General features: G+C 45.8%; 1 protein-coding gene across 1 annotated transcript; it reads right to left on the minus strand.

The window, feature by feature from the left end:
- Positions 1 to 233: 233 nt before the first annotated feature.
- LOC119399332 (pseudouridine-5'-phosphatase-like) lies at positions 234 to 27884 on the minus strand. Its single transcript, XM_037666149.2, has 5 exons — positions 27806 to 27884; positions 26014 to 26361; positions 24969 to 25187; positions 1117 to 1349; positions 234 to 506 (listed from the first exon to the last, which is right to left on the minus strand). Exons 1-5 carry the CDS (start codon positions 27882 to 27884, stop codon positions 234 to 236), a joined length of 1152 nt encoding a protein of 383 aa, XP_037522077.2.

Here is a 27884-nt window from a genome sequence, read left to right on the forward strand (position 1 = left end):
ACAAGATTATTAGTACTTCACTAAAAGTGCAAAAGTGCGAAAAAAGAAATGCTCAAGACAGCCTAAACAAAAAGGCATAAGTTCAATAGAAGATGGAAGCTTAAATAGATGAAAAATTCGGGAAGACGGGCATCGCTAGGGCCAAAGTTTCGACAAGCGGTTTTGTGTTCTGCGAGGCTGCAACTGCCTACTTTAGCGCGTCTACAGCGCAATGAAACAGTTGAGATGTTTATTCACACTTTGCTGGGAACGGATGTGACAGACAGGGAGCGAGGCACTGATGAGGAACGACTGGAAGTTTGCGCAGGTTTCTTCGGATCCGGTGCGGGAGTGTCAAAAGGTGGAAGACCAAAGAGCTCGGGCTTGAACTCGAGCAGCGAGGAGATGCAAATGGTGGCCTTACGCCGACTCTCTTTTTCGATGCGAGGATCGGGAACCATGACGACCTGCATGCCGGCAGCGAGGGCAGCCGCGACGCCCTTCTCCGAGTCCTCGAACACGAGTACCTGCACGAAGAAGGTGTGCATGCCCCGTAAGTAACGTTTCGTATTCTTCTCACGCTCGGATACAAAATCAAATCATGCAGTAGAGAGGCCTGGGACAAAGATACCAGATGATCGAAAAGTAGCAGAGACACCGAAATTCAATATTTGGCACGGTAAATACAGTAGAAATATACTGCTTTTTATTATGTTATTTATCAAACACCCACAGCGCCTTCATAGGCATTACAGATACGTAGGAATAACAGTAAACTATACTCTTTACCCAAAAACGAGAGTTTTTAAGGCAAATCATTCTTTGCATCTTCCCATTTTTAATACATTGCTTGCTGCGATCTTTCCAGTTATGCAAATATAGTCATTGAGTAATTTACACTGCATATCTGCCCGAATGCCGCCCGAATGAAAAGTTTGGGCCACAAGGTATATTTGCATGTGACCACGGTCACCTGCATGTGCCTCTAAATATGAACGTTTTCTCGCAGTAACAAATACGTTACGAGCTTAAGGTAGCTAAATAAACAGGTGGCATCCACACTTGAGGGAATTGATCTAACAAGGTGACACACGGTCCTATGGGTTTCTTTCTGTCCAATACGTATGTACGTGTTACCTTCTCCGGTGGTGGTTTTTTGTCGAACTTGGACGCGGCCACAAGGAATATATCTGGGTACGGTTTGCCCCGCTTTACTGCAGGGTCGCCGTCCGCGCAGAGCGTGTGATGGAACAAGGCCAGGAAGTCTTGGTGGTGCGTCATCTTCAGGTCGAACGAGGATTGCTTGGAACCAGTCGCAATCGCCATCGGGACATCATGCGCGTGTAGGTGACACACCAGTCTTTCGGCTCCTGCAAATCATCGGTAAGCCGGTATTTTTGCAATGTTTCCAAACTACATTCGCACTCCTTGTACTTAGGACTCACCTCGGGACAAAGAGGAACAGTATAAAAAGATACAGAGTGTTAATGCTTGCTTGTTGATACATACTGAACTACGGGTAAACAGCGCTACAACGAGACAAAGAAAGAAGGGACAGGACCAAGCGCTCACTGACAACAACGAGTTTTTATGTCGCCGCAGCGGAATATAAACTCTCGGGAAACCCCGGACACCTCTGCTGGAAATACTCGCCCCGCTCAAAAAGAACATGTTGCCGTTTTCTTCAGCCCATTCAAAAGTCGTGAAAAGAGGAACTGCTATATCAGCGCTCCGCAATGCCCTCAACCGATCCTACTCACATCAAATAATCCATAGTTTTTATTGCGATAGCAATTATATGGACGCTATCGGCTGATTTTTACCGTCGCCGTCATGTACAGGATATGTATGTGTATGTATATATATAAAAAGGCACAAAGAAAAATGAAGCAGAAAAACATTCTGAAGCACCCGACCGGGCATTCGAACCATCCACCCCTGGCTCCCCAGCCCGCTGCCTTAGACAACTCAACCATGCCCTATGCATGCGCCGGCGAGATGACGGCGACCTATTTAGATACATCATTTACTGCTAGTCGTAAGCAAATTTCGGAGGAGCTTGAGCGTGTTTTCTATCACGCAACGCTCCCAATTTTCTTTCAATTTTAAAACTGCCCTTGAGGCGCGCACGAAAGTGGCCCTTTTCTGTAGCCACTCGTGATGTAGAAGTAAAAAAAGAAAACACTGAGCACACTTGCATCAGATGCCCCCGTGTGGCAGGAAACGCAGGGCGTCACTCCACGCGCCGCAGTTTAAAAAGAAAAAGGAATATCTATGAGTATCTGATTCTCCATTGTCGGCACATGCGGCGCGTCGCTCAAGCACAAAGACGTAACTACTGCGACAGTTGTTAGTTCACGCTTGCCCTTTGCATGCCTGTGCGTTCTTTTCGGGTGCCTTTCTTTCGAGTTGCTATCGAGCTGCTTCTCGTTCTTCGTGTGGCATTCCAACTTCTTGCTATCGCATTCATTGCTTCGCCCTTGCGGCGAAACTGTGACATTTCTTTCTGCGCAAGCTGGTAGATTGACCAAGGCAGGATTTCCCGCACCCTCTGCTGTTAAGTCTGTATGAAGTACTTCTAAAAGAAATTCGGACGCGAAAATCTGTGAACTAACGTGACTTTATTCAACGGAAGAATATGGCTGTCATCCCGTACATGCATGGTGCACTCTTAGAAGAAAGGGCGTCGGGGTACTCCCTTTGTGAGAGTTTTGGCTTGTCCCGCTGGGCACTCCCTTTTCCGGGGTGAAACAACTCCCTCTAGACAGGGAGTGATTCAACGCCTCCTCATGGAGTACAGTACTCCGTCTGCGATAGAGTGAAAGCACTCCTCCGAGGGAGTAAAGCTATCACGTTGAAACAGCTTTGAAATAAAATTAATCGAGCACAGAAAATGGCACATTCATACGCGCACACATTCACGCAACCAAAACACGTAGAGCGCTCGCAACCGAAACGCATACATTAGAGGATTTTAGTCTGTCCGGCACACCGCTATACGCAAAATGCTTTGCACCGGAATACCGGGTGTGAACTGCGCATACGCACGCTCGGTAAACATGGCCGCGCCGCCGAAAGCGATTGCAGCCCACCTCGAATCTATCAAGTGGTCGTCGCGCGCTCTGTCGCTCGTTATCTCCGAACTGATGCTTTTATTTGCTTTAGGTTCACGTCCTTAAGCTTCGACAGCAAGGTATTCGTGTCGATTCGGCACCGTTTTCGAGAGCCATACTCAAATAATCAACGATGTAGGCTTAGCGAGTGACAATCCCGGAATCTCGAAGGTCATACATTATGTGTCGGTTAGTTGTTTCTATCCTCCATAGTTGGCGCAACTTGACGTGGCGGCAGCTACGGCACACAAAGCGGCTGCGAAAAAGAAAAATTTTGGCACTCGAACAGCGTTCCACGGAATTACTTCTGTAATGCTTATCTCTAGGGGTAATTAGAAAATGGACATCAATGTAAACATGCACATATGACAACACATACAAATCGCACACGACACAGGAATCGAACTCATGACCACAAGCACCGAAAGCAGACACTCTAACTACTACGCCACAGAGCCACCGCGTGCTTCGTTGACTTTTCACGGCCTTATATATTTACAAAGTGGTTTGCAACGAGAGGGCGGAGCTTGCTACTTCTTTTTTTGCATCATCGGCGTGTGTTTGCGCGTGGATTAGATTAGTAAATAGTTAGCGCGGCGCCATGAACTCACGAAGGCCACCGTTAGCACCTTCAGCTCCGACTTCTGTTCGTCGTTTGTAGTGCCGCAAGATAAATGATAAACGTGTGTTTTTTGTGTGTTCACCATACATCGTGGATGTCTCGCTCGCCCAAAAATTTGCTCATACCGGCGTGACAAGTACCTTTAGATAGCGAAACTCACGTATGTGTATTCTACGAGCGTGTGCTGCTGGAGCAGTTTTGGTTATTTTTGCCGCGAGCTGCAAGTGTCGGCAGTGCGTTCTCAGCTGTTCGAAGACCATCATATGTCGCATATTTTTGTTACATACGTCGATGTCAGAGTTCCAAGGGTATTTTAGCGTGCACCTATACAAGCATGTGCATTTATTGCGCGTGTAGGTGCTGTTGCGATCTGCACGCAGGGTCAGCGGCACCTCTGAGCAGTTAGACGAATATTTGCGTGATGAGCACTTACGCGCGCTGAAGCACGACATACAGTGCTTCTGAATTAGTCATAGTCAGTATTTAATTGCTTTTATACTCAGAGACTAGCTACCTTTTACTAAGTAACCTTTACTCTTCCGTATCACGCCGCCGTTAAAATGTATGTCGAAGGCGTCCACCAAGGTTAAGCACGATGTCCATTAATTCGCGAGTGACATGTCTCCCTTAAAATAGAAAAGATAATACTGTTGCGCCTCTGTATTGCGAACGTCCGCGTGTAGTTGGCACTACTCCTGAAGAGATTGTGCAGTACCTATTAAAAAAAAAAAGGCATTATTGTATGCCTCAGTGAAACAGCTGTTCTTCAGAAAATAAGGTGTCATTTTAATTAGGATATTTTTGTCACGGCACGACACAACTTGACTTTTTCGTGATTCAGGATTACACATAGCACGAACATGAGTGCAGCAGATAAATAAAAACTGAAAAAAGTGGGTGCAATGTGCACTCCTACTACCTCGTGTACCTGTAGTTGATTCCAAATCTACAAATTATGCGACCATTGATAAATGATCAACCCATCAATGCTCGATCACAGTTGATCTGTTTCCGTTTACTGCCTGTCGCTTATTTGCACGATGTTTTGCAAGAATCATCGGTTAAACCCATCTGGTAACGCAAGCATTATCTGTAGCATGCAGTGGTTCTCAAGAAGGGGGTGAGGGGGGGGGGGGGTCAGCGAAGCCATTTCTGGGGGTCCGCGAAACGCATCTTCGAACAAAAAAGAAAATACGCCTTTTTTGAAGAAACAATATGTCCAATGACAGCGGCCCCCACTATTTTTTGTTTTGCTTCACCGCATAACGGTTATGCATTGCGGCGGAGCTGACTTATGCTTTCCATGAGATGGCTGTAAAGCTTTTACTGCAATTTTCTACCACATGTGCTTTTCCAGGCTTGCATATTTGAAGATAAAGCGTAGCGAGAAACAGCTGAAATGTGGCGGCAGATCGCACAACTTAGTGACAAGCCGTTGAGATTGAATTGGCGTGGCACTTTAGTTTGACCATTCTTTGCCACGGAGAAACGCAAGGCACCTATTTCACGCTGCATGCTGTGCAAATTTATAAGCCCTCACCCCACCCCCCCCTTCCTTACTTCTCACTGCAAGGGGTCCCTCATCACTTCCACCAGTCCACAAGGGGTCTCCAAAACATCCATGGCTGAGAACCACGACCTATATATCAGAGCCTGAACAATTTCTTTTACATGTACAAGGACTTTTTTGTTTGAATGCCATTACAAATTCTTAAAACTTCAAATGATACAATAAATGCTGGTTGTAGCACTTTATTAGAATCAAAACAATAACATTCACAATGTCAATGTAAATTATACATTTTCATCTACCACAGAACCTATGCTCATTATTGAACAGAAGAAACAACATACACAATGCAACCTGAGCACTAATTCACAGCAGTAAAATATTATGAAAGTATAGTTCGAAAATTCATCACAAAGCAAGACACATACACTTCGAAATGCCAGTATGCAAGTACAATCCAAAGAGATGGCATGCACAGCAGTGGCGTAGCCAGGGGGGCACACCGGGCCTCCCTCGCCCCCCCCCCCTCGAATTTTGTTTTTTTTGCTATGGCATACAGAGCCCAAAATGACAACTGAACACATCTGCCTGCCCGGCTCCCACTTCAAATCAAGGAGACGAACCCCCCCCCCCCCCCCCGAAATTATCTGCCTATGCCCCTGATGCACAGAGAACTTGGTGTCTGCTTACACATGAAGGCAACTCGATAAGTAATAAAGGCTTGCAACACTTAGGCATGGTGGTGTACCATTTTTCTTATATATTGCGTTAGTTTGCCCTCAGGTATGAAAACATGTTACGCATGATTGTGCAGTTCAATGTTTTGTATAAAGACCTGTGGTGTCGACCATGATCCATCTGCCAAGGTTTGTAAACACAGTCGCCTTTATTCACATATTTTTAAGAAATAATGTAAATTTATAAAGTTAAGCTTGGGAACATGGCACTATTTCGCAACCCTATTCACCCTTATTATTATGCATAAATAGTAGACCAATGGTTACAATATTTACATGCCAGCTAGTGCCATGAAATGCGACCGGAAAATTGGTTCCTCGTCACCTTCAACAGCTCAATTTATGGCTCATGCAGAAGTGCCACATTGAAAATGAATCCGCGAATACCGTGACAGGAAAGTTACCTCGGAGTTAGGCAATAACATGCTTTGAATTAAAAATTGCCCATCAATACTGGTGGTGGCTTGGCACATTAGAGCAAGGACTGGACATGCCATGAGGTTGAATAAAAATTGAACAGAGAATAAATAACGGCTGTAAAACAGTCAAGAACCATGCTTAGTAAATTAAATGAGTTTACATTCAGCATCTTTTCAAGCCATGTAAAATTTTCAAATGCACACTGTTATTGGAAAGTTTGGACTCAGCACCGTGCATAACACAGTGCAGCAGTCCAAGTGCTGACAATCCTAAATACTGAGAGATGTACAAAATCATCAGTATAGTATACTGTAAGGCACAGGAGTGTTCACAGAAGAGACCGTCTTGTAGACAAACAGGTGGGCCAGAACTGTTGCTGCTTTGCCAAAAGTGTTCAGTCTTCCTGAAAAAGATATCAAGCAAAGAAGTCCATTAAGCTTTCTGCATCCATACAAAATACCCACTTGTCTTCTCTTACTGCAGACTTTTGCGAAAAAACAGAAAAATACCAAATTAAGAAGCTGCCAAGTATTTTCTTGTGAGATATGCAATGAGTGTGCAGCACACTTTCATTCTTGTAATATCTAGAAAGACGCAGCATTATAATACAGAAAGACGAGGCTCAATTGCTTGTCCATGTTTTGCTGCCATGTTTTTATACACCTAGCAAAAGAACAAGGTACATTAGCTAGTGTGCAGCGTTGCTTGTTGTTTTGTGGAGGCAACTCCTATTATAAAAATAATTCATTTATCCTCAAAGCTTAGTGCAAGTTCTCCCAAATAAATTATTTAAAATCCTAGGCTAGACGGGACAAAATATAGATATGTAGTACTTATGAGGCATGCCACGTGGACAGCCTCGATTTTTTAATTTACATTTAAATATGAAACTCTGTTTATGCCAAAGCAACATCTAGATGTTGTCTTTCTCACAGCACTTCGGACTAAACCAGCTGTGCACATAGCACCTGCCTGTAAGCACTGCACCATCCTGCTTCTGCCAACTATGAAATGCGTGCATACTGAAAATTTTATATGCTGCTTACTGCTTGCTGTTACCTTAAATCTCCCCTAGCCAACACAAACTAGACAAGCAATTAATATAACTATCAAGTGGAAATGAATGTAAAAATTTTCCTAACAGTGATAACTTAAATCACAAGGCGCATGCAGCCCATCCTACGTTAGTCCTGTTGTGACTCACAACAGGACTAACATTTGTGTCGCAAATTTGTGAACGGTTTTGCAACTACCGAACACAAAAATAAAGTTAAACACCATAATAACAATGCGTTAGTGAGCTTCAATGTATATCGATGTATATGCCACTTCATTGTTAAGGTAATGCATCACAATAGGGTCATTCCAAGTGAAACGTCCCAGCCCAAAATTCGACCACCAGCGATTCTATTGATAAAATTTGAGCTAGAAGGTAACTTTATGAGAGTGATTTTAGTAAAGTATTTTCGATCAGAAAAATTATCTGGTCACGTGACGGCCCTTTGAATATTCCGGCGAGAAGGAAAAGTAGGGTGGTGAATATGTTATGCGCATTCACCGTTGAAACTGGGTACAATGGCACATTGCATATTAAACCATTCTATTGTCATTGTTCTTTCACGTGACGTCACAAATAAAACCATATATTAATTTTCCGGCTTAAATAGGCTTAGCAAAGAAGCAAGAAAACGTGCAAATTTAGACAATTTTCGTAAAACCGGCGGCAATGTTTCAGCCGCAAAAGTTTTTGAGCTATTTTACCAGTCGACGTAGTATCTGCTAAAAATATTTTCAACCTTTGTAAGCAAGCGTTCATTGAGAAAAATGCATGCAAAGTTGATAAAAAATGACTTTTTGGGGAGATTCACTCATAAATTAGGCATTGAGGCCCTCGCGATAAAAATATGTGAGAGGGTTCTTTATATGCTCTAATGTCTTCTCTTATGATGGGAAAATTTTTATTCCTGTAAATTTTGTTTAAAGCGAAAAAATAATTTTTGATGTCCACAACCATTGTCACTGGTAGGCGCTGGCGAACGGAAGCGTTTTCCGTGATTTTAGGTAAATTATTGTCAGTGATTCTTGGTTAGTTCTGTAGTTCATATTATTTTAGACCTTGTTAGCTTATGTGCACTGGTTTTGAGCATAGTCAGCCTTGTTCTATGTCTGTATTGACCACTGCGGGACCATGAGGCATCAGAAAGTAGATGGACGACAAGCCGCGCCCCTAAAGGGCTGTACACTTCAGAAGCGTGAAAAGCTGGGCCGGTTGGTTCATGTTTAGGTGCGAGGAAACCAGCGAAGCTCAAAAACAAGGACGAAGAAGAAGGCACATTCAAGCACACACCATCGCCGGCACGTTCAAGCACACACCGGCGATGGTGTGTGCTTGAATGTGCCTTCTTCTTCGTCCTTGTTTTTGAGCTTCGCTGGTTTCCTCGCACCTAAAAAAAGGCTGTACACTTAAAACAGAAATAACGTTTTGAACCTTTGCTACCACGAGGAGGACCACAACCTATCAGCAGAGTAGTACTTCTTTGCCACTTCACATGGCAAAAGCGCATACGACGATGTTGGCGGCCCACTGAAACATGTGGCAGTAAGAGCAAGTCTACGGAGGCCATATGGTGGTCAGATTCCGCCACCACGTGATTTGTATGGCTGGACGAAAAGTAATGTAAAGGGTGTTACAGTGATTTGGGTGCCACATTTCACAATTCAAGAAAAGAGAACCCAGCTCGCTCAGAGATTCACCATGGTGATCTCTGTCAAAGGAACCCGATAACTGTACCATTTCGAACCGTCTACTCCTTCAACACTGTCCGCGGCGGTGGTGCAGCGGTTGTAGCGGCTGCTGACCCGAAGGTCACGGGTTCAATCCCGGCCGCGGCGGTCGCGTTTCGATGAAGGCAAAATGCTAGAGGCCGTGTACTGTGTGATGTCAGTGCATGTTAAAGAACATCAGATGGTCGAAATTTCTGGAGCCCACCACTATGGCATGCCTCATAATCATGTCTTAGTTTTGGCACGTAAAACCCCAGATACTGTGATTACTCTTTCAGCACTTCATGTTGGGATTACATCATTCTCCAACACTCATGAACCTCAAGAGAGAAAGCCGATGTGAATGACAAGGTAGCCTACATTGACATTAACAATTAAGGTGTAGAAAATGCGACCAGAGGATGGCACATCAGAAAGCAAAAGGCCTGAACGACAAGAAATTTACGTTTTGAAGCCATAATTTCCTTTTGCAAGTGTTGGTAAACAATGAAACGCTGTTCCTGTGCTAGTATGAAACACCCGAGAGCAAAGAATCATGTGATTCGCGCATCCGTGAGGCATAAAATGAAACAGAGTCAGCCAATAAATACCATTGCCAAACACTTATGCCCATGCTGTGCTCGTCTGCCTGACTTCCCCTAGTGCCAAAAAAGCAAACTATGAAGCACAAAAGTAAGCGAGTTTCGATATACATATACACTAATGCGAAACCACGCTGCCAGAGTTTGCTTGAAAAACTAACGGAGTCCTCATGCAAGCCCAAACAATCACCGAGAGAAAGCACGCGTTCTGCTGTAAAGACAGACATCGGTAGGGCCTGCCAGTGTCATTGGTTGTGGACATCAAAAATTATTTTTTCGCTTTAAACAAAATTTACAGGAATAAAAATTTCCACATCATAAGAGAAGACGTTGGAGCATATAAAGAACCCTCTCGCATATTTTTATCGCGAGGGCCTCAATGCTTAATTTACGAGTGAATCTCCCCAAAAAGTCATTTTTTATCAACTTTGCATGCATTTTTCTCAATAAACGCTTGCTTACAAAGGTTGAAAATATTTTTAGCAGATACTACGTCGACTGGTAAAATAGCTCAAAAACTTTTGCGGCTGAAACATTGCCGCCGGTTTTACGAAAATTGTCTGAATTTGCACGTTTTCTTGCTTCTTTGCTAAGCCTATTTAAGCCGGAAAATTAATATATGGTTTTATTTGTGACGTCACGTGAAAGAACAATGAGAATAGAATGGTTTAATATGCAATGTGCCATTGTACCCAGTTTCAACGGTGAATGTGCATAATATATTCCCACCCAACTTTTCCTTCTCGCCGGAATATTCAAAGGGCCGTCACGTGACCAGATAATTTTCCTGATCGAAAATACTTTACTAAAATCACTCTCATAAAGTTACCTTCTAGCTCAAATTTTATCAATAGAATCGCTGGTGGTCGAATTTTGGGCTGGGACATTTCACTTGGAATGACCCAATACTGACCGTTTGAAGCAAAACGGGAATGTGAACTAGTTGGCGGGTAATAGGCGAGGTTCAAGTTTAGGCAATAAAGCTTTCAGTTGTGAGTAAGCGCTCTTGATGTGCACTTTCTTGTCCTTGTCTTCTTAGCACTGCCGTTATATAAGTACTGACCATTTCGCCAGGAACACTATGAATCCCTCACAATACAGTCAATATCATGCTACAGGTGTCTATTATCGAGGTACTCCACTGTAAATTCAATATAGTGTTATAGGCGTGACAGAGCGCAGGTGCAGATTCTGCATACTGTATCGGATGACTGAGATAAGAGCTACCACCACATTGGACTCAAAATAGTGATACTCTCAATGTTTCCAATGTATCAATGACTTGCTTCATTAAACACAGGTATGCATTGCACAATTCAGAAATGGATTCTATTTGATCACTCTCTCCTAACGAGATTACTGCTACCAACCCAGGTTCTGTGAAGCATCCAGATGAGCTTCAAGAGTTCTTATCAAGCTGCTGGTGTCCACAGCTGCATAGCGTTGCATGTGCCATCTTGAGCACCATCTGCAAAGAAAAAAATATGTACAGATTTTTTGCAGTGACTCACTATTTCATGCTGCACTAAACAGCTGTAAAGCACACCAATACCTAATTCAGATAACCGGCATAAATTCAGTTAGACGTCCATGCATGTAACAATCTTTTAACTCTAAATTTATTATCCTAATGCACTCGAACACCGAGAACTAATTCAGTACATAATACAAAACTGGCAGCATAGATAAAGCGTTTTTTTTTTAATCTCAGGGAAAACAGATTCCAGAGCTTTTTCATTGCTGCTCCCGTTTGATGTTAGCATTGAAAGTGCTGCTGTGCTTCTTACGCAAAAGTGAGCTTAGAGACAGACTTTACGAGGCATCATACTCTTCTTTCCTGCTTTGTTCTTTTTCTGTAAAGTTTCTTTTGTATTATCCTTTATTCCTCGTACCCTCTTCCTTTGCACAGCATGGCAAGCCAGTTTGAGAAGTGGCTAACCTGCCTGTCTTCCCATCTATTTCTTTCTTTCCTTCCTCCATTTTAAGTCTTGCAGCATTTACAAATATACACATCAAGTTCAGTAGTGTAGTGTTGCCAACTGCACAAACATTCATAACCTACAGCCAACCTACAGCCAACCACAAATTTCACTGCCTGTGCGAGACTAGAAAGCAAATACTTGTGGTTTCACGTTCACTCCACACCTACCATTTCGTCAAAAACACAGCATTTGAGTTTCTGATAAATTAAGTTGTTTGCCGTGTATCATGCTAATGAAAGAGCTCAAAACAAAGCATGATACAGCAAGGAGTAGGTGCACAACAGCACATCCTTTGAGAATTTGCGATAGAGTCATCTGGTGACCTGCGTGCCATTGTCTACTGCTTCTGGTGCTGCACTAAACACAACATTCACATTCATCAAGAAGCATGAAGGTAGGAAGCTTACATATGACTTAAAGAAGTAAACCCTAAGAAATGACGAAAGGTGTTCTGTTCTTGCTGAACATTATTTTTTTTAACTGTGATAATGTTTAATGGCTGCTTAGCCTTGCTTCAAAGCTTCATAATAGTCTTATGAGAGTCACATTTTTTTAATTATTGTCCCTCTGCCATCAGTATTGCACTGAGCTGACTTAGACTGACGTGACTGAATAAGCCTGGCACAGCTCGCACATCTTCAACTCGATGAGAATATCCACATGAAATTCAGGAAAGTTGAAGATGTCACTACTTATGTCACAAAATTGTCACGAATTAAGTGACAATATCGTAAAATGCACGTGCTTCACCATAAACGCTGTCACTTAGCAGACAATTTTCACATAATATGGCCATAATCATATCTCTGCAGCATAATTTATTCGTTCTAGTCCAACCTAATGACGTTATTACCCTATATATGGTATGCTGTTTCTTTTTTTGTCTTAGAGACGAACAAAGTGCGCAATGCAAAATTGTTATCGAAAAGTATTCCCACTTACTAATATTAGGGAGATTTGGAATAGCGTACGCCAGGCCCGTAGCCACAGGGGAAGGGGGGGAGCGAAATTCTGATGGAGGGGGATGTTTTACCGAAAATGAATTATGAAAATAGGCGTTTTTCTAAAGTGAAGGGCGCAACGAAGGGCTCCGGAAGTTTCGCCCATCTGTTTTCTTTAACGTGCACTGACATCGCAGAGTACACAGGCGTTTAGCGTTTCGCCTCCACCGAAATGCTACCGCCGCGGCCGAGATCGAAGCCGCGACTTTCGGGTCGGCAGCCGAGCACCGCAACCATCGTACAACCGAGGCTGACAACTACAATAACTGAATCAACTGAAAACAAAAGTTAGCCTTAATGCACACATGACGGAGTGATAACCGCGGCCTCTCCCTTGTTTATATTTTCTGAAAGCACGCTGCCGCATTCACGCTTTATGGCAAGCAAAGAAATTGTATAGCACAAATTGTCTTCATTGAGGCGTACCCGCTCTTCGATTGACTGGCCGTGCGAAGCGTGTGCCTTCACAAAAGCTTTTTAAACGCGCATCAGGCTTCACACGTATGTGCGCGCAATGCTTTTCCATTCTGCTTTTTATTGTACTTTCCACGCGACACACTGTGCAGCACTACACACGTGAGCGACGCGAAACTGAGAACACAGAAGCACCACTTACCGTTCGCATTTCCGACTGTGCCTAACCAGGTGCTGGCCGAACACGAATACACGAAGGTGCAAGCACGCTTGAGTCTTCAGACCATCATGAAACCAACACGAACACGCTCACAGTACGCGATGTTGCACTGCCGTCGCTAAATGCCGTTCACGTCCAGCGTTGAGATCAGAGTCGCGCACACACAGGACACGGGCACGCACAGCCGACACAGCTGAGCAATTCGGAAACTTCGATGACCGGGCAACGGGAGAAAATGGCGAAGGCAGCGACGGGCGACGGCGAGACTTGGACTTGAGCACGCACGCTTCTCCTCTCCTGGGGCGCGCGCTCGCGCGCGTGTGTGTGTGTGTGTGTGTGTGTGTGTGTGTGTGTGTGTGTGTTTTATTTTGTCTTTCCTCGCTCGCGCCTGCGTGCCTGCGTCGTAAGGTTGCGTTATCGTGTTTCTTTCGGCGACTCATGTAACAGCCCTCCCGTTTAGCGGCTGCTTGAAGGAAGTTGCGTTTATATATATCTTTTTTTTTTTTTTTGGACGCGATAGCGTCAAAGAGCTCGTCTCGCAGAAATTCCGGTGTCGGCGGCGTCGGCGTCATTGGTTCTGAGCGAAAAAGCAGCGTTGGTTGGTCGTGAGCGAAAAGTCGAGGTAGATGCAAAGAGAGAGAGGGCGTTTGCACTTTGGCTTTCCTTGCGGCACTGTGTATACGTCTCCATTGAGAAGCGCAGGCAAGCTAGCGATTGAGAAGGCGATAGTGTATGTGTGTGTGTGTGTGTGTGTGTGTGTGTGTGTGTGTGTGTGTGTGTGTGTGTGTGTGTGTGTGTGTGTGTGTGTGTGTGTGTGTGTGTGTGTGTGTGTGTGTGTGTGTGTGTGTGTGTGTGTGTGTGTGTGTGTGTGTGTGTGTGTGTGTGTGTGTGTGTGTGTGTGTGTGTGTGTGTGTGTGTGTGTGTGTGTGTGTGTGTGTGTGTGTGCGCGCGTGTGTGTGCGTGTGCGCGCGCGCGACCATGCCTGTGCACGAATATCGCTGTCGCGTTTTAAAGGCGAAACTGAGTCCCCCCAACCTTTTCTTTCTTTTTTTTTCTCGTGCTTTCTGACCACAGCATTTTATTGCGTACACTGCGGCGTGCCGCCTCTAGTCAGTTAATAACTAGGACCTGACTCAGAGTGTGCGTACGTGTGAGTATAATCGCGTACATTTATGATAGCAGATTCTTTGTGCATGTCAGCGGTTTTCGTCGCGATAAGTTGACGAGGAATCTATCGCCGTCACTTCATCGACTGAGCTACTGCCAAAGATATTAGACTGCACGAACTTTTCTTTACAGCTCGTTATATGTGGAGAGTTGCAAGACTAAAACAAGCTTTTATATGGCAAGAGAGTAAAACAACCTTTTACTCTCTCGTGGGATGCGGGAGTGAACCAGGCACTTTACTCTCTTTCGCCAGGAGGAGTGAAAGGCCTTTTCACTCCTCCTGGCCAAGAGAGAGTAAAGCGGCTCCCTGAGGGAGAGTATAATGAGATCTGTGGGAGTAACACAGCTCTATAACTCTCACTGCAGGAGTTTCAGTTTTTAGAGTGTGTATCCCATCGACTCAAAAAGCTTGCAGCTCGAGTCGGGGTCTCCGTCGTGCACTCTAAGAATTGTGACTCTCTTTTTATACATGTGGGAGTCATATGTGTAGCACTCCCTTTAGAGAGGCACGTTGACTCTCTTTAGGAGAGTCGTGGAACGCACGACTTTCCAAAAGGGAGTCAAGGCATGACTTTCCTAAAGAGCGTCAACTTGCCTCTCTAAAGGGAGTGCTACAGATGTGACTCTTACATGTATAAAAAGAGAGTCAAATGACACCTTCTTTTCTTAGAGTGTGTTCAGCGCGCCGAACAAACTAAGTGGATTGTGCAAAAAATGGAACGGGCAAGAAGCTGCAAAAAATTCTTGTTCCAAAAAGCATGCGCGACAGTTTGTTGAATGCCGATCCGGAGTAGTGTATGACATACCACTATCTTGTGGAAAATCATACACTGGGCAAACGGGCCATTGCCTAAACGATCGGATGGGAGAGCATGCATGCATAATGAAAACTGGAACAGGCAGCAACCTTGCCCTACATTGCATGAAATGCGGGTGCACGCCACGGTTCGACCAAAAAAAATACTAAAAAGACGCAAGAACCAGTGCACCAGGTAAACCTATGAGGCCCACGTGGTCCACACGCGCAATGAATCATCTGTTAACGTGGCTTCCATAGACCTGCTCCAAAAAGAACACGGTTATCTAGACCATTGAACGTAATCTTCGCGCATGTACTAGTAAGAGAGCTATCATCGTATACTTTTGTTCATTGAATTCGTTTTTCCGAGAGTATATATTCTGCGGCGGCGAAATACTAAACTCGTTGCTGCCAGTCAGCGCTTGGTCCTGTCCCTTCTTTCTTTGTGCCGTTTACCCGTAGTTCACTATTACCCGTAGTTCACTGTTTACCCGTAGTTCACTATAAAGAGACTGCTCATCCCTCCGTCATAGGAATCGGTATAACACGAAAGTGAAACGTGTCGTCACAGAAGTAGTTGATTGTTTATAGTGCGTTGGTATATGAGAGGTTGTACAATGTCTGTTGTTGTTTGGCAGATATATCACCGCTTGCTGTGGACGCGCCCACGTTGACGCCTAGTGGCACATCTCCGTACCGACGACTAACGCCCATGTTCATGATTTAACCCTTGCGGTAGCTGAAGTTTTTAACATGTAAGTCGACACCGCATATGGGGTGAATCAAGCGCAAAGATGCCATAAACAAGCACATAATGAAAACTGATACTCGATATGCACTGCTTCAAAGCCTCGTCAAACGCGAAGAGAAACGCTGCGCGCGTCGTGTCTTCCCTCTAGCCTGGCCGTTATTTCTCGTAAGAGCGTATGCTTGGGCATGTTGGTAATTCATGTTTCACTTTTAGGGGCGAAGCTCCTTAAGGCGGCACCCGTTCGTCCCTCGTAGTCGTAGTCCGTAACCAGTTTTACGCTTTGACCTCCAAGGTGGTGCCGGTGGGAGATTTTTCCTGTGCGTTGTTGAACAATAAAAAATTCGCAGCGGTAGCTAAAAGCCGACTTCTTCAGTCTCTCATTCCCATTAGCAGCCATTCTTTACCTCCAAGGTAGTGCCTGGAGAGATTTCTCCTGTGCGTGATTAATCAATAACAATTTTGTTCAAAACGCTGTTGATTGATGAAATAAACCAACGAAAGACGCCAGATGTTTTGTAAAAGCAAAACGGAAGAACGCCAGATGTTTCTAAAGCAAGAGGAAAAGACGCCAGCTGCTTAACGAAAGACGCCAGATGTTTTCTAAAGCAATGGTTTTCTAAACAATGAAAATTCACAGCGTACATGTAAAATTAAAGTGAGCTGCAAGTCGTCATAACTCATCGAACCTTTAGTATAAACGCGCCCTATCTCACGTCGGTGATGATGTACTGGGCAGAATTCACGGAAGATTCACGGTTTACCGATGAACCTCCGCAGCTTCGCCCACTCATCATCATTCACTCCGTGGATATGCTGTGATTTTTTTGAGCGCACAAAAGAACAAGGACGAAAAACGACGCGGACACAGCGCTGTGTCCGCGTCGTTTTTCGTCCTTGTTCTTTTCGTCCTTGTTCAAAAAGTGAAACGTTAATTCTCATAGGGCGAGCGGGGCACCCGGTGCGACAGCCAGGCGAGCGTCGAAGAGCTATTTTTTCGATATTGATGGATGCTATCCGCGAGGCTTGGGCTGTGTTAGAGCGGTGTTAGAGGTCGCGGTGTGTTAGAGCGTTGATGAAATTACACTTCTCCTATAGGAAACGCGCCGAATGGCATGGTCGCAGCAACAGCGCGTTGCCGTAGCTAATTGCGGCGGCAACGAAGTTTTTTTTTAGTTTCGAGCCTGGTGGAACACATGTCACGACCCCGTTATAAAGGGGACGCTCATGGCATCCATCCATCCATCCAAGAGCACTGTGACAGGAAGTGTGAAAGAAAAAAGGCGCGTTCATGAGGCACTTTGTTATGTGTTTAGCGGTAGCTCAGTGGGCTACACGCCTGCCTGCCATCGTCGCGGACCTAGAGGTCGAGGGTTCGACTCCTAGTCAACGGAACTTTTTCTTAGTTTTTTTATTTGCCATCTGATGGCGTTCATTTCGCTGACGTACTTTCGTGACGGAAATATGTCATGAAAGTCTTGCTGGACCCCGTCATTAAAACGCTTTCGTGTTAAAACCAGAAGTCAGACATTCAAGTTAACATGTACCAGGGTGCACCTAAAAGTAACCAAATAGCGCTGCGCTGGCCTGAGCCACTGCAGTACGCGATTCTCTGTAAAGACGAGCATCGTTCCACATCTTTTGAGTTCAGTGGATCAGGTGGATTCTCCCAGGAAGCTTTTCTATAGGTGGAGTGATTATTTTCATGAAATCAATTTCGCGCGCTTGGCGTTTTGTTGTGATGGCCGCTTCAAGTGAACTGTGTGCGGATGTAAAATTTTGTTTCGGGGTAATAAGCATAGCACTATGACTGGTCACGTGTAACCTTGCAGTGAAGGTTTGAGTCGCTTTGGCACCGTTCTTTCAAAGAACGGCCTGTTTTCACTCGACCATCTCTTTGCTCATTTGTCAAATGTCAATGCAGAAATATCTCAGCGACCGTTCTGATCCCCTAACCTTCTGATAAAGTTCGCTAAACTTGTACCAAGCTATGCCAGATAACTTCTGGAACGGTCCATCGTCGGTCTTCAAGAAAAAGTGCACATTTTTTTATATTCGTTGGCTAACGAGGTTGACAGAAGTCCAGAATGAGGTTTGTCATGAGGCAATATTCCTTTCTCTTTTTTTTTAAGATATAATATTCTTCAGTTTTTCCTATCGCAGTATCCTTGTAAATGGTGTTGAATATCGCAAGAGTTGCTGAGTAATTTTGCCGGAACAATAAACAATATTTCACAGCCGCTCGCTCTTCACTTCAATCGGCCATCACGAAAAAAAATACCCAGTGCGCGAAACATTTCACACAAATAATCATGCACCCCAAAGAAAACTTTCATGGGAGAAGCCACCGGATTCAGTTTATTCGTAAGGAGTTGCGGGACGCTTGCCTATCGGCAGAATTGCATACTACGCTTGCTCCGCCCAGCGCAACACTATTCCAGTTGCTTTTGGTTATCCCCTCGTTATCAACACACACTATAAAACACCTCGGCGTGTGGCAGACACCTTACGTGAACATAATTTTCAGGCGAACTTGAACACGCTTGTACAATTTCAGAATGCCTTAGAGAATTCAGGAAAATAAAAATATGAGTGCAGAGGGAGTACCTCGGATTATGTTTACTAAAATTTTCCTTTTGATTAGGCGTTAGAGCTTGCGGTGAAAACGGCACATATTTGCTTGATTTATGCAGAAGGGTGTTTTCTCTTCAACTTGCGTCTTCAGTAATGTTCAACAAAATATTCGTCGAGTCTAAGCTTTGATATGAAGCTTCAAAGTATACATGCTTGGCATCGTCGATCGTAATCTAGATACAATATTGTGCATGTATTGTCATACAGAAATTTATTTCGCGCAGGTTAATCACTGCAATTTTCAGTCGGACTCACTTAATGTTGCTACCTAGTGGCATACAGAAACTTTTTTCTTGCATTTCAATGTTTAATAACCCCTGCTTACATGTTCACGCTGTTCTGGTTGTTTTATATTTTATAATAATAACTGCGGACTTACGTGCCACAACCACGATATCAATACGAGGCGTACCATAGTGGAGAGCTCCGGAAATTTAGGCCACCTGGTGTTCATTACCATACAGTGACAATGCACCGCACACGGGGATCTAGCACTTTGATTCCAACGAAATGCGACTGCCGAGTTGATTCCACCGAAATGCGACCAAGTCCGCGACCTTCGGGTCAGCAGCCCAGCACCGTTACCACTTAGGATGACTGCCAGTTGGACATGTTGGTAAAGGTTCATGATGAAACAAGCGCAAGTCCTTTCTAAGTCTCCGTGTATATTGCGCTTGTTTCATCATGAACCGTTACCACTGCATCACGAAGGTAGACTGGTCGTGAAAAGCAGTGCCAAAAGACGAACAGGCGTCACAAAGCTGCTTTTGACGCCTCTTCACTTTCTTAGCTGTTTAAACTCGAAATTCCCCGTGTCGCCTCGACGAGATACCATCATTATCATGAACCATCATTACCATCATTATCATATATGGCATCTCGCGACGCGGAGCACCTGGCACAGCTACGCCCAGCGCGTGTGACGCAATCATTCGGCCGGCGCGCTCTTCGTCCTCTTCTGCTCCTGATTCGCTCCCCAAACACGTACACCCGGCGCGCGGTCTTGCGCTGCCCCGACATGTCCGGCGTGAGATGCAATAACTCGGATAGGCGAGAGAACGAGTACAGAGAGACCGAAAGAAAGAACGAAAGAGATAGAAAGAAAGACAAAAAGTCACAGTTTCGCCGCAAGGGCGAAGCAATGAATGCGATAGCAAGAAATTAGTGCTATACGAAGTGAGGCTCGCCAATGGATACTCTCAGTTTGAACAGCGCTCCTGTTGCAAAGGCGGCCGAAGCAGTGAAGGAAACTAGCGTGCTTCAAGTGTCGAGCTGTGACACTTGATAGTTCGCGCTCATCTTCTGTTTGTTCGTTTAGCGGCGTCCCTGAGCTCGAGTGACATTCGTACGCGCCGTAACATGAGCGCGGACATCACGGTGAAAGCTTGAAACATTACTCTTCCCCTCACCACGAGAAAACCGCGCGAGCAGACAGCGGAAGGGCAAGGTTCTCCCACGCGCAAATATAAGAAGAAGCGAGCGAGCTCGCCGACGACTTTTAAATGCGCCGTCGGGCTCCTAACGCCATCTCGCTGGTAATGAAGAAACGCTTATTATCGCCTGCCGTCTCTGAGTCCGTCGAGCGGTAAAGGGTGTGTATATAACGCTCGCCGTTAGCTACGTGGAGGATCTGCGTTTCGTGGCGTAGTGGATAGCGCCACTCGCTGCGGAGCAAGAGGTCCCTGGTTCGATTCCGCGCCTTGGAAGCATTTTTCTGAATTATTTTTCTCTGGGGCTTTTATATATATATACATACATATATATATATACGGTGCATGACGGCGGCGACGGCGACGGCAAAATCCAGCCGAGACTGTCCATATAATTGCTATCGCAATAAAAAGCGAAATCTTGAGAAAGAAAGGGGGGAAAGAGAAAAAAGATTTTAAAAAATCACAGCATATCCACGGAGTGAATGATGATGAGTGGGCGAAGCTGCGGAGGTTCATCGGTAAACCGTGTATCTTCCGTGAATTCTGCCCAGTACATCATCACCGACGTGAGATCGGGCGCGTTTATACTAAAGGTTCGATGAGTTATGACGACTTGCAGCGCACTTTAATTTTACATGTACGCTGTGACTTTTCATTGTTTAGAAAACCATTGCTTAGAAAACATCTGGCGTCTTTCGTTAAGCAGCTGGCGTCTTTTCGTTTTGCTTTAGAAACATCTGGCGTTCTTTCGTTTTGCTTTTACAAAACATCTGGCGTCTTTTGTTGGTTTATTTCATCAATCAACGGCGTTTTAAACAAAATTTTTATTGTTTAATCACGCACAGGAGAAATCTCACCAGGCACTACCTTGGAGGTAAAGAATGGCTGCTAATGGGAATGAGAGACAGAAGAAGTCGGCTTTTAGCTAACGCTGCGAATTTTTTATTGTTCAACAACGCACAGGAAAAATCTCCCACCGGCACCACCTTGCAGGTGAAAGCGTAAGACTGGTTACATACTACGCTACGAGGGACGAACGGGTGCCGCTATAAGGAGCTTCGCCCCTAAAGCAGCTCCCCAGGGGAGGTGCGAAGCACCGGTGTTTCCCATAAGGACACATCAATACCATTGAGAGCACAGCGTCCTCTCATTACTACAGACAGCGTCGCGGACAGCGTCCGGCGCCCATCCCAGAAACTGAGCTTTTTCCTGAGCCAGCGCGCCACCTTAACTGAGAAGCGCGCGTGGCGTTGTCTCTTGCGGGCGAGCGCGCGTTCTCGCGAGCTTTTCCTGAGCGAACGCGCCGTCTTATTTGCCCCTTGTTTTAGCACGACGACAAGAAACACCGTGACGGGTTACGACGACAGGAGACGCCGACAGCCCGAGTGCATTAGGTGCTCTGCACCTAAAATACAAAGAAAGAAGCACGCAGAGAAGGAAAGAGGAATGTGTCCACCACACATGTTCAAGCTGACAGGTAGTGCCTGTCGTAGATAAATGCGTCAGATTCGCATCGGCACTTCGCGTGCAATCGTTGCTAAAACAAAATTTCGGTATTCTCTTTCCAATTGCTGACTACTGTACAAATCGGTTAGATTCGGTGCGGTGTTTCAGGGCCGCAGAGAAGGACCTTAATTTTAATAAATATTCGATTCTCTATGAACGGCAATGCTTCGAGCAATGTGCCTAAGGTCAAAAAAGATCATTAGAGAGTTTGAGAATTGGGGCCCCAAGGAGCTTGGGGACCCAAGAAGCTTGCGAGCCGCCTGGGCGCATGCGCAGAACCCAAGCCAATCTTGAGCTCTTGCGCTCGCGTTGACCCGAGACGCGAAAATTCAAAACTAGCGTGGGGCCCCAAGGCGTCTTGGGTCACCAGCGAGAAGACACAGACTATAGTGTACTAGAACAATTTCCTAGTGACGCGACCGGGAAGGAGCGCGCGTGCCCTTTTGTGTAGACGCCACCAGGTGCCGCCGCTGCGCCTTTTTCTAGTAGACGATGAGTCGTCATAACTCATCGAACCTTTAGTATAAACGCGCCCGATCTCACGTCGGTTGGGCAGAATTCACGGAAGATTCACGGTTTACCGATGAACCTCCGCAGCTTCGCCCACTCATCATCATTCACTCCGTGGATATGCTGTGATTTTTTTTGTACTTTGTTATGGGTTACAGAACCGCATCTAAACAAAATTATTCCGGCGTTTCCTAACACCATTTCACGGCGTACAACGAGACCCTCTTTTTCTTTTTAGCATCGTACATAGAAGCGTCCGAGAAAAAAAAGAAAACAAAAACAAGTCCTCCACCGTTTTTTTTTTTTCACAAGTGCTACCACGTTGAAAGTATAGCGTCGCACTGCAGACGAACGAAGTAAGCAGTCGCAAAGCGCGTCCGAACCGGCCCAAACCAGCCCGAACCGGCTCGGCGACTAGAAAAATAGTGTGCCTCGATGCGTGCGCCCGCAACAAAACGCACATCAAGGCACCCTATAGAAAAAGGCGCAGCAACGCCACCAGTGGCGTCTACTGGCGTTTGCTTCAACTGGCCTATTGTCCCATAGAGTTTCCTACAATACTTACTAGAGGGAACTCTGGCGCTAGTGTCTGTGGGAGCTGCAACGCATGACGCTTCAGCCAGCATGGGGAATGATGGGTAGTACACAAATTTGTCTAAACTTCGTTCTTTCGGCTCCGTTTGGCTGCGCGTCGGCTGCATTCGCTTTGTCGCAAAACGAAGTGCAGCAAAAGTCAGCAGTTTCACTTCGCCACTTTAACTTCTGTAGGCTCAGCGATTCAAATCTGGTCACGAAGTTCACAACGATCCATTCTTTTATCCGAAAGAAAACCAAAACATAGCAATAAACAAAGCCACAGGTACGTTTGAAGCCGCAAGCACGAAGACTAGGCAAATTTGTGTACTACCCATCATTCCCATGGTAGCTGAACGATCGCAGCGCCAGAGTCCCCTCTAGTTAATTTTAGGAAACTCTATGTATTGTCCCTCCCTCGTGGACGCGCCACTAGGAGAATATTCTAGTACACTATAACACAGGCGCAGCGCGGGCCATGGCGCAGTGTGGCCCGCGTCTCGCATGATTTTAAATTTCGTCACGCGTGGCGCTCCGTGCGCTTGACCCAACGCAGCCTGCGTTGGCCCAATTCTCAAACTCTGCTGATCATCCGAACGCAAGAGCAGGCTGCCCAACGCAGCTTGGGTGCCCAGCGTTTTGAGTCCCCAATTCTCAAACTCTCTATTGTGTTATTTGCACAATGGTGGGTGCTATGAGTGCCCTGACGCCACGAGAACGAAGATTACATGTGCCGTCTGCAGAAAAAAATGCCTTGAGGAGGGGTGAACGTTGAGGTGTGAGACACCAATGATAACTCTTCTCAGGGTTCAACCCTGTGTCTTCCCATGACATCTAAACCACGTGAAAGCTGGGACACATTTTTCGTTGGTGCTCTTTCACTCTAATGCTCTCTTGCGCTGCCACTATTTAAGTAAATACTAACACCTTACAGAATATACGAATCCAACGAATAATCGAGCCCAGAAAGTGTTACAGTTCAATTAAAAGCGTTTCCCGATCTTCTAAGTGGCTTCATTAGATGTTACGGAACGCAATTGTTCGGTAACATCTGGGGTGCCGCAAGGTTCTGTCCTTGGACCCTTACTCTTTCTAATGTATAATTATGACCTTCCATCCAGCATTACATCAACAATCAGGCTATTTGCCGACGATTGTGTCATCTACCGCATCATAACTAACCCTCATGATTCATCACTACTTCAATCTGATCTTGACAACATTACATCTTGGTGCTCACTCTGGTCAATGAAACTGAATATCAACAAATGTAAAGTAATGAGGATCTCTCGAGGAAGTACTGACTGCACTAGCCCTGTTTATTCAATTACTAATTTTCAGTTGTCATCTGTCAATACTTACAAATATCTAGGTGTTCACATAGATAACAATGTAACACGGAATAGTCATATCAGTTATGTGATTAACAATGCTAACCGCACTCTCGGCTTCTTGCGCCGTAACTTTTCATTAGCACCTGTTTCATTAAAACTTCTTCTTTATAAAACACTAGGCAGATCTAAACTCGAGTAAGCCTCATTAATCTGAGATCTCATTCTTGTTTACTTGTTAATGCACTAGAAGCCATCCAAAATCGCTCAGCTCGTTTCATTGTCGCAACAACTCCCGTACTGCTAGTATCTCATCAATTAAAACTTCTCTAGACCTTCCTACCCTTTCTAACAGGAGAAAGCAGGCCCGCCTATGTCTCTTCCACAAAATGTTTTTCATGAATCCTGAAATAAAACGCACATTGTTCTCACCACCTTCTTACGTTTCATCTCGCATTCTGCCATACCAACATTTACTTCTACTCCTACGTGCCGAAGACTTCATCCGAATGGGACCACCTTCCCGCCTCCATCGCCAGCAACCCTGATCATGCATCATTCAAGACTGCCATCTATAACTTGTAACCACTCGTATCGGTAGCGCCGCAAATGGCATTGAGAGTATTTAAATAAATAAATGGATGCCTTTATATGACTGTTTCTAACAAAAAATGGGATCCCTTTATTTCGTTTATTTGTAGCAAAGGTTGATCCTCCCTATCATTTACATTCCGCAATAAACAGGGCTGGCGTGCCTACGGGTGGGCTATCCATGCCTCTTTCTTACCCATCTTTTTTTACACAGTATGTCTCAATCTGCTTCATACCATCTTTACCTTCAATCTCTAATAACTACACTTAATGTATAAAGTATCGCAGAACAACAGCGTGCATCCGTGCTCACCGGGCATAAGCTGGGCGTCGGGGAATATCTTCTCGTAAATGGGACGCACCGCCTTCATGTACTCCTCCGGTGTCAGGGGCAGACCGAGGGTCTCGACCATCATGCGCGCCGCGTCGGCTGCGGACGCTCCCATCATCCGCTTGTTCAGTTCCCAGGTGTACTTTTTGCCGTAGCGCGAGGCCATAGTCTGAGCAGCAGTCGTGTACAACTTCTCCGAGTCTTCAAAGGGCGCCAAGAGTGGTGCGTGAATGTAGGACAACAATGACAGCGTTATTCGTGTGTCAGCGTGGCTATTTTTGATAATTGATATCACTGTGAGAGCTCTTGCCGCCTAACGTAACCAAAATGCGCAAGTGCGACGAAAAGAAACACTAAGGAGGTAGCGAAGAACAAGAAGCAAGTGCACATGTGGTGCTGCGAAGTGCGCACCAAGCTTGAGGACACTGTTCAGTAGATTCAGCTCGCGCATTCAGCTGTCAGCACGCTTAACACGAACGCTCCGCAGCGTGGCCTGGATTGGTTGGACAGGTGCCAGCCTCGAAGTGCTGGGCGCTGTTGCCGAGCTTAACACCTGTTTGGATAGTATACCGGCATGTATTGGTAACAAGTCGACAATAGAACCCAAAGCTAAGCAGCGCTCGCGTGAATCAAACCGTTTCAAACCACGCTGCTGGGCATTCGTGTTAAGTATGCTGACGGCTGTCCATGTACCTTGCATGCAAATGTCGCACAGCGACACTGCACATCACAGCTCTCTGTTTCACGAATCTGCGACTCTTCATGGCAGTGTGTAGCTAAAATGTGTGAGCAAGGGCCATAATTTATAGCGAAATCCCTGCATTCACATGCGCGCACACAGGTGACGTCATCGGTTCCTATCTAGTTCATTGCGCTTATAAGAGTGGCCTCTTCTGACAACTCGCCTTATTGCGGTAACCATGGAAATTGCCATTTTGACAGACACCCGACAGCATAAAATTGGATGTTTGGCTGAAACATTGCCAAATCTGTGATAGTTTAAATCATCATTCTCGTCCTCACTTACCTAACAGAAGGCCGTCCGCGTCAAAAATGACATGAGACACTGGCTTGAACGAAGACGCCGTTGCCGTTGCTGCCGTTGCCGCCATTGCCGCCGTTGCTGCCGTTGCTGCCGGTGCCGCCGTTGCTGCCGGTGCCGCCGTTGCTGCCGGTGCCGCCGGTGCCGCCGTTGCTGCCGGTGCCGCCGGTGCCGCCGTTGCCGCCGTTGCTGCCGGTGCCGCCGTTGCTGCCGTTGCCGCCGTTGCTGCCGTTGCTGCCGGTGCCGTTGCTGCCGGTGCCGTTGCTGCCGTTGCCGTTGTCAACGTGGCTGCCGTTGTCTTCATTTCAGTGGTGCTGCCCGAACGGCTCAGACCTACGTCGGAGATTAGTTCAATACAAGCTCACGACTGTCATTACAGATCAGTTAACGGGTGGTGATTGAATTGAATATGATAGGGCAAGTGATGATACATAGCGAAATTTGCAGATATAAGTTCTTTGTTAGAGTTGAGAGAAATGAACTGTACGTACAAGGCAAATTACGCAGATAAGTAAAAGGCACTTGTACTTTACCGAAGAATTTGTTCTTCTTTTTCATTTAGTAAGAGGCCTTTCCGACATAAGAACTTTCTGTTGGATGTGGGCCTTGAAGGAAGCTATTAAGACGTTCGATAATGGGAGAGCTGTTTGATGTCCTCTTTCTTCTTGTGACATTTTCACTGTGCTGGTATAGGAAAACATAATCATGAACTTAACGGAACTCAGCTTATTGACTTCTAAAATGCGCCTGTTGAAGTTGCTGATGTGTTGCACACAGCAGGTGCTCATTCAATTCAGAACTTTCGTAGAGCAAGTTGAGGTGGATGGCCAGTCATATTAAAGATAGATTCGCAGTGTCAAATAATTCCCTGATTGTGTGTTAACCTCGCACTTACTCGCAAGTGCAATTCTCGCAGACAGAGTGCAAGACGCAACTCGAAAGTACGTGCCCTGCGTCATCACACGTATCATCCTCCAATGTATGGTATTAACTGACCGCTTGAGACGCACACTTGGCCAGATGCTCACTACCAACCGACCACTCCAAGAGAGACGGGGTTCGCCCGTTTTTTTATTACCTACGCGTACAATAGTGCGACACATCCGATGGCGCATGCCTTGTTCCGCATAATCAGCGACAAACTCTTCTCGGGCAGATGCCCAGTGGGGCAAGCCGTGTGACATGGAAGAAAGTAGCGTCTAGGTGGTTTTGCCTCTCTCCTCGTGTTTGTGGACATAAGCTTACACGAGGCTTACCCTACGAGCGCGACCGGCAAGGGACACGACGTTGCTTCACCGCCGTCGCGCGCAAAGACGCTACGGCCGGGTTCGCTGACTCTCCGACACTGAGCGGAAAGGCACTCAAGGCAGGTGGCCAAAACCTAATGAAACCTTCCGTATGTCGTACAAATAATTGTGTATGTTTCCGTAAGGTTCTTACGGAAATATTTAGAAAATATACGGCAAACATATGGATTCCGTAAGGAAACATACGAAATTATTAGAATGGCATACGGAACGCTTCAGTTTTTCAACCCAAGATTCAGCACAGCGCGACAATCGCGGGATTGCGGGCCGAACAGGGTAACTCCGCAAGACCGATCGCGTACGCTTGCCGGCGGCGCTACGACTATCACACAAGAGGGAGCAGTAGAGCGCACGGACGAGACGCCGCTTGTCAATGCAGCGCGTGAGCCTCTCGTGCCGCTCTGAGAGCATCTGCCCGCGGCGAGCAAGCGCCAGGCAGAAGCGTGCTCATGTAAATAGGGGGCTGTCACTGGCAGCCAATGAGGACAGGCGTGACACAGTGACGTATGCTTCCATGCCGTGCGACGAGCGGTGCCTGGACGTCTCCAT

Source organism: Rhipicephalus sanguineus, chromosome 7 (assembly GCF_013339695.2).
Source record: "Rhipicephalus sanguineus isolate Rsan-2018 chromosome 7, BIME_Rsan_1.4, whole genome shotgun sequence".
Classification (NCBI taxonomy): Eukaryota; Metazoa; Arthropoda; class Arachnida; order Ixodida; family Ixodidae; genus Rhipicephalus; species Rhipicephalus sanguineus.

Bases quoted from the DNA above. Each gene is read 5' to 3' on its own strand.
- LOC119399332 (XM_037666149.2), bottom strand. From the start codon at position 27,884: ATGGAGACGTCCAGGCACCGCTCGTCGCACGGCATGGAAGCATACGTC. The intron at 25,188-26,013 runs GTAAGTGAGGAC...CGCCCTTTGAAG, and splicing joins CGCGGACGGCCTTCTGTTAG to ACTCGGAGAAGTTGTACACG. The intron at 1,350-24,968 runs GTGAGCACGGAT...GATGATTTGCAG, and splicing joins CGACGCCCAGCTTATGCCCG to GAGCCGAAAGACTGGTGTGT.